At 45.9% G+C, this 14741-nt stretch overlaps 1 protein-coding gene across 1 annotated transcript in view; it reads left to right on the top strand.

Moving 5' to 3' along the window:
• The window catches only part of gpr139 (G protein-coupled receptor 139), an 87619-nt gene extending 73705 nt beyond the window's left edge, over nucleotides 1-13914 (top strand). The window contains exon 2 of the mRNA XM_078239861.1: nucleotides 12980-13914. Within this exon, the coding sequence (XP_078095987.1) occupies nucleotides 12980-13914 (935 nt within the window). The remainder of the gene's footprint in view (nucleotides 1-12979) is intronic.
• The last annotated feature ends 827 nt before the right edge of the window (nucleotides 13915-14741 follow it).

The raw sequence follows: 14741 nt of genomic DNA, 5'->3' as shown, positions 1-14741 counted from the left end.
CTTGGGAATAAATCAGCAATGACTGTCACTTATTTTGTTTAGCTGAAACAGGAGCAATGTGCGTATCTGTTCTCTCTGTTTGCAAAGAACAGGACCCTGTGTATTCACATATATAGCTTCCAGCTACATAAATGAATATACATGAAGACCAACATACCATTTACTTCTTTACCACCTGCTGCATCTGCATGCTTACCTTCAGTGACTGTGCACAAGGACACCCAGATCTCGTTGTACAGTCCCCTCTCTCAGTCCGTAGCCATTAAGATAATAATCTGCCTTCCCATTTTTGCGACTGAAGTGGATAATCTCCAATTTATCCACATCATACTGCAGCTGCCGTGCATTTTCCCACTCACTCAGCCTGTTCAAATCACATGGAAGTGTCTCTGCATCCTCCTCACAGCTCACCCTCCCACCCAATTTTGTGTCTTGCACTTTTTACCATGGAAATTCCAGGTATAGGATTCAGGGAGTTGAAAATATAATCATCAGTGATGGAGACGGGGGAACACACAAAAGACTCGTGTAAGAACAGATTTTTAGAATGTTTATTGACTTCAAAGATGTTACAGGGAAAGGAAGGGACAAGGCCTTGAGGAGATTTAAAGCCAAGGATAAGAATTTTAAATGGGACATTGGGCACCAGAAACCAATGTCAGCTTAGAGAGGAGAGGGGTGATGGTGAATGGGATTTGATACAGGATAGGGGTCGCTGCGGAGACTGACAGAAGCAGAGATACACCGTATGGATAATGAGATCTCAGCAAGGAGAGGATTAAAATATTGGAGTCGGAACATAAACAAAGGCTTGGCTGAGAGTTGTAACTGAACATGCTGTTCATCTGAAAGATGTCACAGGGGTGGATGGACACCAGCGGCAGAACTTTCCAGTCCCAACCACCAGTAGGACTTTTCACTCCCGCGAAGTGAATGGACTTTTGAACGGCTCACTGCGATTTCCGGCAGCAGCTCCGGCATTCCGGGCCGGAAGCCCGTGAGGTGATTCACTTTGGAAGGAGTAACAGGATTACAGAGTACTGGGCTAATGGCAAGATACTTGGTAGTGTGGATGAACAGAGGGATCTGGATGTCCATGTGCATAGATCCCTGAAAGTTGGCACCCAGGTTGATAGGGTTGTTAAGAAGGCGTATGGTGTGTTAGCTTTTATTGGTAGAGGGATTGAGTTTCGGAGCCAGGGGGTCATGCTGCAACTGTACAAAACTCTGGTGCTGCCGCATTTGGAGTGTTGCGTACAGTTCTGGTCGCCGTATTATAGGAAAGATGTGGAAATGTTGGAAAGGGTCCAGAGGAGATTTACCAGGATGTTGCCTGGCATGGTGGGAAAATCGTATGAGGAAAGGCTGAGGGGCTGGAGGTTGTTTTCGTTCAAGAGAAGAAGGTTAAGAGGTGACTTAATAGAGGTCTACAAGATGATCAGAGGATTAGATAGGGTGGATAGTGAGAGCCTTTTTCCTCGGATGGTGTTGGCTAGCACGAGGGGACATAGCTTTAAATTGAGTGGTGAGAGATATAGGACAGATGTTAGAGGTAGGTTCTTTACTCAGAGAGTAGTAAGGGCGTGGAATGCCCTGCCTGCAGCAGTGGTGGACTCGTCAATGTTGAGAGCGTTCAAGTGGTTATTGGATAAACATATGGATGATATTGGAATAGTGTAGATTCGAGGGGCTTTAGATTGGTACCACTGGTCGGCGCAACATCGAGGGCCGAAGGGTCTGTACCGCGCTGTAATGTTCTATGTTCTATGTTCTAAGGTACGGCATGATAGGTTGTTGCATAATGTTAAATCTCACGGGATCCAGGGTGAGGTATCTAAATGGATACAAAATTGGCTCCTTGACAGAAGCCAGAAAGTGGTTGTAGAGGATTCTTTTTCAAACTACAGGACTGTAACCACAGTGTGCCTCAGGGGTCAGTGCTGGGTCCACTGTTATTTGTCATTTATATGAATGATTTGATTGAGAATATAGGAGGCATGGTTAATAAGTTTGCAGATGACACCAAGATTGGTGGCATAACGGACAGTGAAGAAAGTTATCCCCAATTGCAACGGGATCTTGATCAATTGGGCCAGCGGGCTGACGAATGGCAGATGGAGTTTAATTTAGATAAATGCAAGGTGATGCATTTTGGTAGATTGAACCAGGGCAGGACTTACTCAGTTAATAAGAACATAAGGACATAAGAAATAGGAGCAGGAGTAGGCCATCTAGCCCCTCGAGCCTGCCCTGCTATTCAATAAGATCATGGCTGATCTGAAGTGGATCAGTTCCACTTGCCCGCCTGATCCTTATAACCCCTAATTCCCTTACCGATCAGGAATCCATCTATCCGTGATTTAAACATATTCAATGAGGTAGGCTCCACCACTTCAGTGGGCAGAGAATTCCAGAGATTCACCACCCTCTGAGAGAAGAAGTTCCTCCTCAACTCTGTCCTAAACTGACCCCCCTTTATTTTGAGGCTGTGCCCTCTAGTTCTAGTTTCCTTTCTAAGTGGAAAGAATCTCTCCATCTCTACCCTATCCAGCCCCTTCATTATCTTATAGGTCTCTATCAGATCCCCCCTCAGCCTTCTAAATTCCAACGAATACAAACCCAATCTGCTCAGTCTCTCCTTAATGGTAGGGTATTGGGGAGAGTTACAGAACAAAGAGATCTAGGGATACATGTTCATAGCTCCTTGAAATTGAAGTCACAGGTGGACAGAGTGGTGAAGAAGACATTCAGCATACTTGGTTTCATTGGTTAGAACATTGAATACGGGAGTTGGGACGTCTTGTTGAAGTTGTACAAGACATTGGTAAGGCCACACTTGGGATACTGTGTGCAGTTCTGGTCACCCTATTATAGAAAAGATATTATTAAACTGTAGCGAGTGCAGAAAAGATTTACTAGGATGTTACCGGGACTTGATGGTTTGGGTAATAAGGAGAGGCTGGATAGGCTGGGACTTTTTTCTCTGGAGCGTAGGAGGCTGAGGGGTGATCTTATAGAGGTCTATAAAATAATGAGGAGCATAGATCAGCTGGATCGTCAATATCTTTTCCCAAGGGTAGGGGAGTCTAAAACTAGAGGGCATAGGTTTAAGGTGAGAGGGAAGAGATACAAAAGTGTCCAGAGGGGCAATTGTTTCACACAGAGGGTGGTGAACAGTGGTGGATTAACCATTAGGCTGAGTAGGCTTAAGCCTAGGGGCCCGGAAGGGAGGGGTGCCCGAGAGCAAAAAAAAAATTGGTTTAACCCTTTTAAGGGTGAATAAATTTTCATAACTGTTCAGGTGAGCGTTCATTTTCGGCACTGAAGAGGATCAAAATCTATTTGCGCTCAACAATGAGCAATGAGAAACTTAGTCACTGGCACTCATGCACATTGAATCAGACACGCTTCGATCTGTTGATTTATATACTGTTATCGACACTTTTGTAAACCAAATAACACAATAGCTTTTTAAAGTACAAATGTAAAGAAAATGAAAAATAAATGAATAAAAGGGTTGTAATTGATTCATATAACTTTATGATATTATACATGTAGTACATTATACATAGTACAACGATATAAGTTATATAACATCACTTAACATCACTTTATTCTATTCAACGAAGGGTGGGGCAGAGGGCAAGGTCAGGGGGCCTTACTAAAGCTCAGCCTAGGGGTCTGGGTAGTAGTTAATCCGCCACTGGTGGTGAGTGTTTGGAACAAGCTGCCAGAGGTAGTAGTAGAGGCGGGTACAATTTTGTCTTTTAAAAAGCATTTAGATAGTTACATGGGTACGATGGGTATAGAGGGATATGGGCCAAATGTGGACAAATGGGATTAGTTTAGGGGTTTAAACAAAAGGGCGGCATGGACAAGTTGGGCCAAAGGGCCTGTTTCCATGCTGTAAACCTCTATGAGTCTATGACGCTAATAAAAAGGCAGCCCTTAAAGAGGCACTCCATTAAACATCAAAGCAAAAGGAGATTAAAGGAGTTGATCAAACATCCCATCCCCAAACACAATAAACACGATCAGTTCATTGCTGTTTAACTCATGTCCCAGGCACGTCCAGGCGTGATGATATTTGTAGAGAAATCCAGTCACGTAAACCTTCAAATCATTTCTGAAATTCCAAAATGTAACTAATTCCCAGAATGAATTCACAAACGTTTGGATGTCATCGCTTCATTTATTGACGAACCGCTCCTGCTCCCCAGTGCACGAATGACGAATATTATAAACTGTTAGGTATAAGAAGCGGTTGAACCTGTATAGAGTCATAGAGTCATAGAGGTTTCCAGCATGGAAACAGGTCCTTCAGCCCAACTTGTCCATGCCACCCTTTTTTTTAAAACCCCTAAGCTAATCCCAATTGCCTGCATTTGGCCCATATCCCACTATACCCATCGTACCCATGTAACTGTCTAAATGCTTTTAAAAGATAAAATTGTACACGCCTCTACTACTACCTCTGTGTGAAAAAATTGCCCCTCTGGACACTTCTGTATCTCTCCCCTCTCACCTTAAACCTGTGCCCTCTAGTTTTAGACTCCCCTACATTTGGGAAAAAATATTGACTATCTAGCTGATCTGTGCCCCTCATTATTTTATAGACCTCGATAAGGTCACCCCTCAGCCTCCTACGCTCCAGAGAAAAAAGTCCCAGTCTATTCAGCCTCTCCTTATAACTCAATCCATCAAGTCCCGGTAGCATCCTAGAAAATCTTTTTTGCACTCTTTCTAGTTTAATAATATCCTTTCTATAATAGGGTGACCAGAACTGTACACAGTATTCCAAGTGTGGCCTTACCAATGTCTTGTACAACTTCAACAAGACGTGCCAACCAGACAACAATTGGGTCTCCCTCCTCCACCCCACCACCGATCTGAGTCAGAGAGCCATTGGAAGCGTATATTAGATAGTTTCATATTCGGAGCAACATCTGGGCTGGAGACTGGTCAATGCTGCAAGGACAGTCTTGTATCAAAGTTGTAATTGTGTTACTCACCTTTGACATTTGATAAAGCGGGCGTCAGACATCTCTATCCCTCAGCAATGTCATCGTGAGCCTGGGATTTGGGGCAGAACAGGAATAAGTTCTGGGATTCTTGTGATGTATCTTTACCCTTTGGAATTAGGTGAGGGCTTCACAACCTGAAGTCTCTGAAATTCAATAACCTAGCTGTAAAAAAGCAATGCTGTCAAAACCTATCACCTTGTACTCAGCAGGACAGCATCACAAGAATGGCGCATCTTAAAGGAACAACAATTTACACTGCCTGGGAAGAGAGTGCTGATTGGCAGGAGGGCTGCGATTGGTTGAGGTGTTGCTCAGGAGAATGCACCAGTTATTCTCAAATGTTTGTTTGAATTCAAAGCAGGTAGATTTAATCTGGTTGAGGTGTTGCCACGGAGATTCTCCAGAGGAAAATCGGGTGCAATCTTACCGTCCGTTCATGCGACACTCCCACTGTTGCAAAGATGGAGAATTTGGCGGCAAGCGGAATTTCCGGTCACCACAGCATGATGGGAAAATGGCTCACGTCCGGCAGCTCACTGCTTGAGATCGGTGGTGGGGGGAGGGGAGGGGGGAGGCGGGGGTGTTGGGGGTGGTTGGGCAGCATGGTCGGTGCAGGCTTAGAGGGCCGAAGAACAAAGAACATTACAGCACAGGAACAGGCCCTTTGGCCCTCCAAGCCTGTACCGACCATGACTTAACTAAAACCCCCTACCCTTCTGGGGACCATATCCCTCCATTCCCATCCTATTCATGTACTTGTCAAGACACCCCTTAAAAGTCACTACCATATCCACTGCCACTACCTCCCCGGCAACGAGCTCCAGGCACCCACAACTCTCTGTGTAAAAAATCTGCCTTGTACATCTTCTTTAAACCTTGCCCCTCGCACCTTAAACCTGTGCCCCCTAGTAATTGACTCTTCCACCCTGGGAAAAAGCTTCGGAATATCTACTCTGTCCATGCCTCTCATAATCTTGTAGACTTCTATCAGGTCTCCCCTCAACCACCATCGTTCCAGTGAGAACAAACCAAGTTTCTCCAACCTCTCCTCATAGCTAATGCCCTCCATACCAGGCAACATCCTGGTAAATCTTTTCTGTACCCTCTCCAAAGCCTCCACATCCTTCTGATAGTGTGGCGACCAGAATTGAACACAACGGGCCCTATTTTACCAAAACGTGATAAAGTCGGGTGTGAGGCCATTAACGCGATCCGCGCCCGCGTCTGCGCAGATGGCCACTTTACCAAAACCCGGGAATGGCGGTGATCCGCTTTGCGCCCAAAACAGGCACAACGGCGATTTAAATGCATTTGCATGCATTTAAATTGAATTAATGAACTGCCCGCCCAACTTTATCAGCATTTCCCCCTTTACCACCGCGTTCGCCGATCCGGAATCACGCCAAAATGAACGTGCTGAATAAAAGTCTGAATCGGGCACTCCAGCTGCTGAAGAGGCGAGTTCAGAGCTTCCAACGGCTCCCTGACTCAGATCAGTGGTGGGGGGGGAGGAGGAGGAAGCAGGTCAGATGTATCTCTGGTGGGGGGGGTGGAGGAAGGGAGGCCCGATCGTTGTCTGGTGGCGGGGGGAGGCGGGGGGGTGGGGAGGGCTGATCATTGACTGGCGGGGAGGGAGGAGGAGGCGGGTCAGATGTTCCTCTGGGGGAGGGTGAGTGAGGCCAGACCATTCTCTGCAGGGCGGTGGCGGGGGGGGGGGGGGGGGGGGGTGGCGGCGGGGGGGGGGGGAGGTGGAGGAGTGAGGCCAGATTGTTCTCTGGGGGGGGGTCGGGGGGAAGGAGGGAGACGGGTAAGATGTTTCTCTGGTGGGGGGGACGGGAGACCTGATCGCTCACTGGTCGGGGGGGGGGGGGGGGGGCAGATGGATCTCCGGTGGAGGGGGGAAGGGGGAGCAGGGGGTCCACTGCCACTCTGCGGGCGATCGGTGGGGGGGGGAAGGGAGCAGGGGGGGAAGGGAGCAGGGGGTCACACTCGGTCTGGGTAGCAGGGGGGTGGGTGGATAAGGTAGACAATGATATCTGTGGGGTCCATCGCTCCCGGGCCGCTTTCTCCGCTTTTTGTGACCCAGGAGCGATCTGACACGGGCGCGCTTTTTCAAATTTTTTTCCTCACTGCGCATGCGCAGTTCAGAGCTCCGATCGTTTTGGGCATGATAAGCCCCGCCCACAGTGTGATTCACACCCGTGATTTTTTTTCAGGCTGAGTGTTAATGGGGGCGCCTGAAAGCAGATTTCCAAGTCGGATCTGAATTGCGCCCAGATTCAGCACTTAGAATGAAAATGGTAAAATATTCCAAGTGCGGCCTAACTAAGGTTCGATAAAGGTTCTATATTCCTGTGCTGTAATTTTCTTTGTTCTTTGTTCTTTGGAGGTGCTGATTGGAGCTGCAGGTGTTAAGCCCCGCCCACAGGCTTCTGCAGCGTGATTCAGAATCGCTGCTATTTTTTCAGGCAGAATGCGAATGGGGGCGTCTGAGAACGGGTCTGAAAGTCGGATCGTGAAACACTCCCAGTTTCAAGTCCACCCAGCACTTAGAATCAAAATGGTAAAATCGAGCCTTTATCTCTGACAGCCCGACATTGCTGGCTGTTTCAGGTTCCATTTCCTGCTAATACACACTGCTTGATATCCACTTTAAAGAAAATTATGTGGGACCTGCCTCCAGTAATCTTCCTACTCGGAGCTGGTGCAGACGGGAAAGACAGATTGTGCAGCTGGACCCTGCTTCTCCGGCTGGGTCAGTGTCCAGGAGGAAAGCTCCTGCCCATTGGCCTTAACAAACACGGGCTGGCCGATTACACTCAGTAACCCGCAAACAGCAGGAGGGAGTTGCAGTTTGACGCAATCTGCCTCTATGTGAGGTACGGTTCCTACACCCGGCATTACACTGGCATTAAAACTCATAGAACACATTCAACATCTCTGTGATCGGCCCAATGATAGAGGGTTGGTAGGAGGAGAGCTACTCAATACAATTATTGTTACTAGAGAGGCAGTGCTTGATAGGCTAACGGGACTGAAGGTGGACAAGTCCCCGGGCCCGGATGGAATGCATCCCAGGGTACTGAAAGAAATGTCAGAGGTAATAGCGGATGCGTTACTGGTTATTTATCAAAATTCGTTGGATTCTGGGGTAGTGCCGGTGGATTGGAAAACGGCTAATGTTACGCCGCTGTTTAAAAAAGGAAATAGACAAAAGGCGGGTAACTACAGGCCGGTTAGCTTAACGTCTGTAGTTGGGAAAATGCTGGAATCCATCATTAAAGAAGAAATAGCAGGCCATCTGGATAAGAATGGTTCGATTAAGCAGACGCAGCATGGATTCATGAGGGGAAAGTCGTGCTTGACAAACTTGTTGGATTTTTATGAAGATGTGACTAGTGCGGTTGACGGAGGGGAACCGGTGGATGCAGTGTTTTTGGATTTCCAAAAGGCGTTTGATAAGGTGCCTCACAAAAGGTTGCTGAAGAAGATTGGGTCACACGGAGTTGGGGGTAGGGTGTTAGCGTGGATTAGGGATTGGCTATCCGGCAGGAAGCAGAGAGTCGGAATAAATGGGTGCTTTTCTGGTTGGCAGATGGTAACTAGTGGCGTGCCGCAGGGATCGGTACTGGGGCCTCAACTATTTACCATTTATATAGACGATCTGGAGAGGGGACTGAGTGTAGGGTAACAAAGTTTGCAGACGACACAAAGATAAGTGGAAAAGTGAATCGTGTGAAGGGCGTAGAAGGTCTGCAGAGAGATTTGGACAGGCTGAGTGAGTGGGCGAGGATCTGGCAGATGGAGTATAACATTGACAAATGCGAGGTTATTCACTTTGGAGGAAATAATAGCAAATTGGATTATTATCTAAATGGAAAAAAATTACAAGATGCTACTGTGCAAAGGGACCTGGGGGTCCTTGTGCATGAGACGCAAAAAACCAGTCTGGGTCAGTTTAAGACAGAGTTGAGGAGGAACTTCTTCTCTCAGAGGGTGGTGAATCTTTGGAATTCTCTGCCCACTGAAATGGTGGAGGCTACCTCGTTGAATATGTTTAAATCACGGATAGATGGATTCCTGATCGGTAAGGGAATTAGGGGTTATAGGGATCAGGCGGGTAAGTGGAACTGATGCACTTCAGATCAGCCATGATCTTGTTGAATGGCGAGGCAGGCTCGAAGGGCCAGATGGCCTACTCCTGCTCCTATTTCTTATGTTCTTATGTTCTAGATGAGATTTGATAGAGGCATTCACAATCCTGATGGGTACGGATGGGCAAAGAGTGAGAAACAATTCCCACTCAAGACAACATCAAGAACTCGAGGGCACAGATTCAAACCAACAGGCCAAATGAGTAAAAATTATGCAAGGACTTTTTTTTCCACCCACGGGATGGTTGGAGTCTGGAACAAGCTTCCTGAGGGAGTGATGGACTCAGGCTCAATTGAGGCATTAGAAAAGCAATTGGATTGCTATCTGAAAAGAGAGAATGTGCAAGATTATGGGGATAAGGCAGAACAGTGGGACTGGGTAGAATGCTGTCAGTGCACACTCAATGGGCTGAATGGCCTCATTCTGCACTGTAAGGATTCTGGGGTCGATCCTATCAATGCCGGCTGATGGCAGGGCAAGCCAATGGGATCACGAGAGGGCTGAGAAATCACCCAATTTCTTGCCTCTTGTGAGATTATAGGCACCAGATATCCAGCGAGATCACCCTCACAAAAAGGGCACAAGGCTGACTATTTAAATATATTTAAATTCTCATTTCAATGGAATTATTGAGCCCAGGACGCTATCGTCCGGGCTCATTTGCCTCTATGACCTCACGGAGAAGGTTCAGGCTGGAACTGCCCACCAGGCTCTGAGCAATGCCAAGGGGGCAGGGCCTGAGAGGGCAACTGAGGGGGCTGGGGCCAGACTGGGAGCAGGCCATTCGGGGCCGGGGGTGGGGTGGTGACCATTACGGGAGGTGTCGCAATTGTTCCGGGTGGGGGCGTGGGTGGGTCGCGACTGTTCCGGGCGGGGAGGGGGTCACGATCGGCCGTGGAGCCCTGCGGGGGGGGGGGGGGGGGGGGGCGGGGGCAGGGTCAGGGCTGCTGGGCCATGGAGGCCGGCCGATAGTAGCAGAGACAGTGACAGGTCTCTATGTTCTCAGAGCACAGAAACCTGCACGTGCGCAGTTGCGCCCTCTGCTGCTATCAGGTGGTTTAGGCCCTGTCCACTCCCCTTACTGGCAAATTTCACGTTTGTCAAGATGTTTTTGCTAGACTGAGGTAAGATTTGATTTTTAATTTACCAAAAAAAAAGCACAAATTGCTCCCATTTTCACGCTCATTTGGCTCTTGGAATCTTTTTGGTAAGATCACTCCCTCTGTGATTCTGTAATCATGATGTGGAGATGCCGGTGTTGGACTGGGGTAAACACAGTAAGAGTTTTAACAACACCAGGTTAAAGTCCAACAGGTTTATTTGGTAGCAAATGCCATTAGCTTTCGGAGCGCTGCTCCTTCGTCAGATGGAGTGGATATCCACTCCATTTGCTACCAAATAAACCTGTTGGACTTTAACCCGGTGTTGTTAAAACTCTTACTGTGTTTATTCTGTAATCAATTAGGGAAAGCTTTGAAGGAACAAATATTAATGTATAGATGTTCCATGGACAGCAGTAAGGCACATAGCTGTACCCTCTTTGGAATAGTTAATTAACAAAGTTTAATTTTAAGAGTCTCCTTGAAGTTTCACAAAGGACCAGAATCGGGAAATCCACAATATTGAAGAATTCATTTGAGGGCCAGGCCAGTTTTAAAGCTTCCAGCACAATGTTTTAAACCTGCGCCAACAGTTGCAGAAACTTGAGTGATTTGTGTTGCTTCCTCCTGCTGCAGTCTGATAGAAAGTGCCAGCACATTGGAAGATTGGCAAGTCAGTACAGCTGGGAGATCGCTGGGCTCAGTGCAGGCTGACAAACACAAGGGAAATTTGGAGACTGCTGCTCTCAGCTAGGTGATTTTACCCACTGTCAGAAAGATGGAAGTGGGACCTCCTGGGAGGTTTCAGACAGTTAGACACATGAAGGTTAAGACTATTTATCAACTCCTTCACCAATTCTTTCTTGGAATGAGGAATGGACAAAATTGAGGGCAACAAAGGTCACCTGTTCCACCATGCCCAGAGTAAAGGGCAGGTGCTGGACTTTCCAATGGTGTGAGGGTGTAAAAGTTTAAAAGTTTATTTATCAGTGTCACAAGTAGGCTTACATTAACACTGCAATGAAGCTATTGTGAAAATCCCCTAGTCGCCACACTCCGGTGCCAGTTCGGGTACACTGAGGGAGAATTTAGCACGGCCAATGCACCCTAATCAGCATGTGTTTTGTACCGTGGGAGGAAACCGGAGCACCCGGAGGAAACCCACGCAGACACGGGGAGAACATGTAAACTCCACACAGACAGCGATCCAAGCCCGGAATCGAACCAGCCCTTCCCGACAATTTTCTTTGTTCTTTGGGATGTGGTCCCCGGAAGGGTAGGGGGTTTTAGTTCAGTCGGGCAGCATGGTCGGTGCAGGCTTGGAGGGCCAAAGGGCCTGTTCCTGTGCTGTAATTTTCTTTGTTCTCTTGATCTGCGGGGTCAACGCTGCAGTGTGCTCGGATTGTGAATCCTGACATTCCCAGCATTGTCAACCGAATCATTTCAGGCCTTATTAAAGGGAATTAAAGGGACCAAGATTGTTTTATATCTTGTTTATCTCCAGACAAAGATCAAAATGTGGATGAGAATATAGGGGGCATTGTTAGTAAGTTTACAGCTGACACCAAGATTGGTGGCATAGTGGACAGTGAAGAAAGTTATCTCCAATTGCAAAGGGATCTTGATCAATTGGACCATTGGGCTGAAGAATGGCAGATAGAGTTTAATTTAGACAAATGCGAGGGGAGGCATTTTGGTAGATTGAACCAGGGCAGGACTTCCTCAGTTAATGGTAGGGCGTTGGGGAGAGTTACAGAACAAAGAGATCTAGGGGTACATGTTCATAGCTCCTTGAAAGTGGAGTCACAGCTGGACAGAGTGGTGAAGAAGGCATTCGGCATGCTTGGTTCATCAGTCAGAACATTGAATACAGGAGTTGGGACGTCTTGTTGAAGTTGTACAAGACATTGGTATGGCCACACTTGGAATACTGTGTGCAATTCTGGTCACCCTATTATAGAAAGGATATTATTAAACTAGAAAGAGTGCAGAAAAGATTTACTAGGATGCTACCGGGACTTGATGGATTAAGTTATAAGCAGAGGCTGAATAGACTGGGACATTTTTCTCTGGAGCGTAGGAGGCTGAGGGGTGATCTTATAGAGGTCTATAAAATAATGAGGGGCATAGACAAGGTAGATAGTCAATGTCTTTTCCCAAAGGTAGGGGAGTCTAAAACTAGAGGTTATAGATTTAAGGTGAGAGGGGAGAGATACAAAAGTGTCCAGAGGGGCAATTGTTTCACACAGAGGGTGGTGAGTGTCTGGAACAAGCTGCCAGAGGTAGTAGTAGAGGCGGGTACAATTTTATCTTTTAAAAAGCATTTAGATAATTACATGGGTACAATGGGTATAGAGGGATATGGGCCAAATACGGGCAATTGGGATTAGCTTAGGGGTTTTAAAAAAAAAAGGGTGGCATGGACAAGTTGGGCCGAAGGGCCTGTTTCCATGCTGCAAACCTCAATGACTCTATGACTCTATGACTCTAAAATCTCGGATATTTTGTATCTCGGATACAAAATTAAAAATTACGTAGAATTTGACTTGAGTGAAAAGGAGAAAATATTTTGCCTGAAATCCATTTGAAAGAATTTAGTTTTACTTCAGGCAAATAAAGTATTCTCAGCACATCAAGAAGTTTGAAATGAGAAATTGGTTGGCAGTACAATGTCTGAATAAACTGTTCTTTTTTTCCCAGCTAACATACTGACGGTAATTATCCTTTCCCGGCTGGTGGCTCGAAGGCAGAAGTCCTCCTACAATTATCTCCTGGCATTGGCTGCCGCAGATATCCTCGTTCTTTTCTTCATCGTCTTTCTTGACTTTCTGCTTGAAGATTTCATTTTGGGTGAACAGCTGCCTCAAGTACTGGACAAAATTATTGGAGTCTTAGAATTCTCTTCCAATCACACGTCAATTTGGATAACTGTTCCTTTAACCATTGACAGGTACATCGCTGTATGTCACCCACTGAAGTACCACACGGTATCATATCCAGCTCGCACACGGAAAGTGATATTGAGTGTGTACATCATTTGTTTATTGACCAGCATTCCATACTACTGGTGGCCTAACATCTGGAGTGAAAACTATACACGTACCTCCATGCATCAGATCCTGATTTGGGTCCACTGCTTTACTGTATACTTAGTGCCATGTTCAATATTCTTTCTTCTGAATTCAATTATTGTTCATAAACTTAAAAGGAAAAATCATTTTCGCATGCGGGGATATTCCACTGGGAAAACAACGGCCATTTTGCTCACTATTACAACCATATTTGCAATCCTCTGGGCACCAAGGATGGTAATGATCCTTTACCATGTCTATGTATCGCCCATAAATAATGGTTGGTTAGTTCACATTGTGTCAGATGTTGCCAACATGCTTGCTTTACTCAACACAGCAATCAATTTCTTCCTTTATTGCTTTATTAGTAAACGTTTCCGTACAATGGCAGCTGGGACGCTGAAGGCCTTTGTTAAGTGTCAGAAACAGCCGGTGCACTTTTACACAAACCACAACTTTTCCATCACCAGCAGTCCATGGATTTCGCCTGCAAACTCCCATTGCATCAAGATGCTGGTCTACCAATACGATAAGGATGGCAAACCTCTGAAGATATCGCCATGAACTGGAAACTTCCTGCCTAAATGGGGAAACAATCTGAAGATCACACTGTCTGATCAATTAATGTTCAATAATTGCATTTTAATGGCAACTTCTGATTCCTGCACCATTCTAATGACTTTTCTCAGCATTGAGATGTCAGTCTCTGTCCGTATGTCATTTATATCATTTCTCCAAGAGGAAATTAACAATGACACACAAGTTAACAGGAGATCCTTGTGTGAAAAATGGAGAAAATAAATGTGTGGAAGAGGTAGCAAAAACTGGTGCAAAAAGATTACAAATTGCAAAAAAGTGACAATGTGCTTAACTTATAATCACTTAAACCAAAAGATTCTAAATTATTTATTCTGAAAGAGTAACCTGGATTTTTAGTGTTTAATTTAATAGGATTCTACAGTGCAAATATAAGTGAGTGTTTTCTGAGCATAATGAATTGACCCTGTTTGTGAATCATTTAAGGATGACCCTCAGGTGAAATATTTGAGGAGATGTGAACTCTACATTAACAACTTTGCTGTAATTGGGATTTTTAAAAACATGTTCTTGCCACCAATTCAGAGGAAATTCTTTTGACAGTTAACTGTTACAAAAGGGGTAGGCTTAGATAGGAGCAAGCCTGGTTTAAAAACTAATGCTAATTAATTACAATCTGCATGCTGTCTATTGATCGGTCCGCAATCATTTATCAAATCTGTTGTTTTGCAAAAACGAATCAATTTGATTCCAGAGAATGTTTTGCAATAATTGTCTGGACTTTTGACGCAGAAGCAAAGAGATTGCTACTGTTGAGGTTGCCCTGAATATGTGAACACAGACAGGCTGTCAGC

This window comes from Mustelus asterias, chromosome 23 (genome assembly GCF_964213995.1).
Source record: "Mustelus asterias chromosome 23, sMusAst1.hap1.1, whole genome shotgun sequence".
Taxonomy (NCBI): domain Eukaryota; kingdom Metazoa; phylum Chordata; class Chondrichthyes; order Carcharhiniformes; family Triakidae; genus Mustelus; species Mustelus asterias.
The sequence above is the reverse complement of the archived record's forward strand: the minus strand, read 5'-3'. Positions and strand labels throughout refer to the sequence as shown.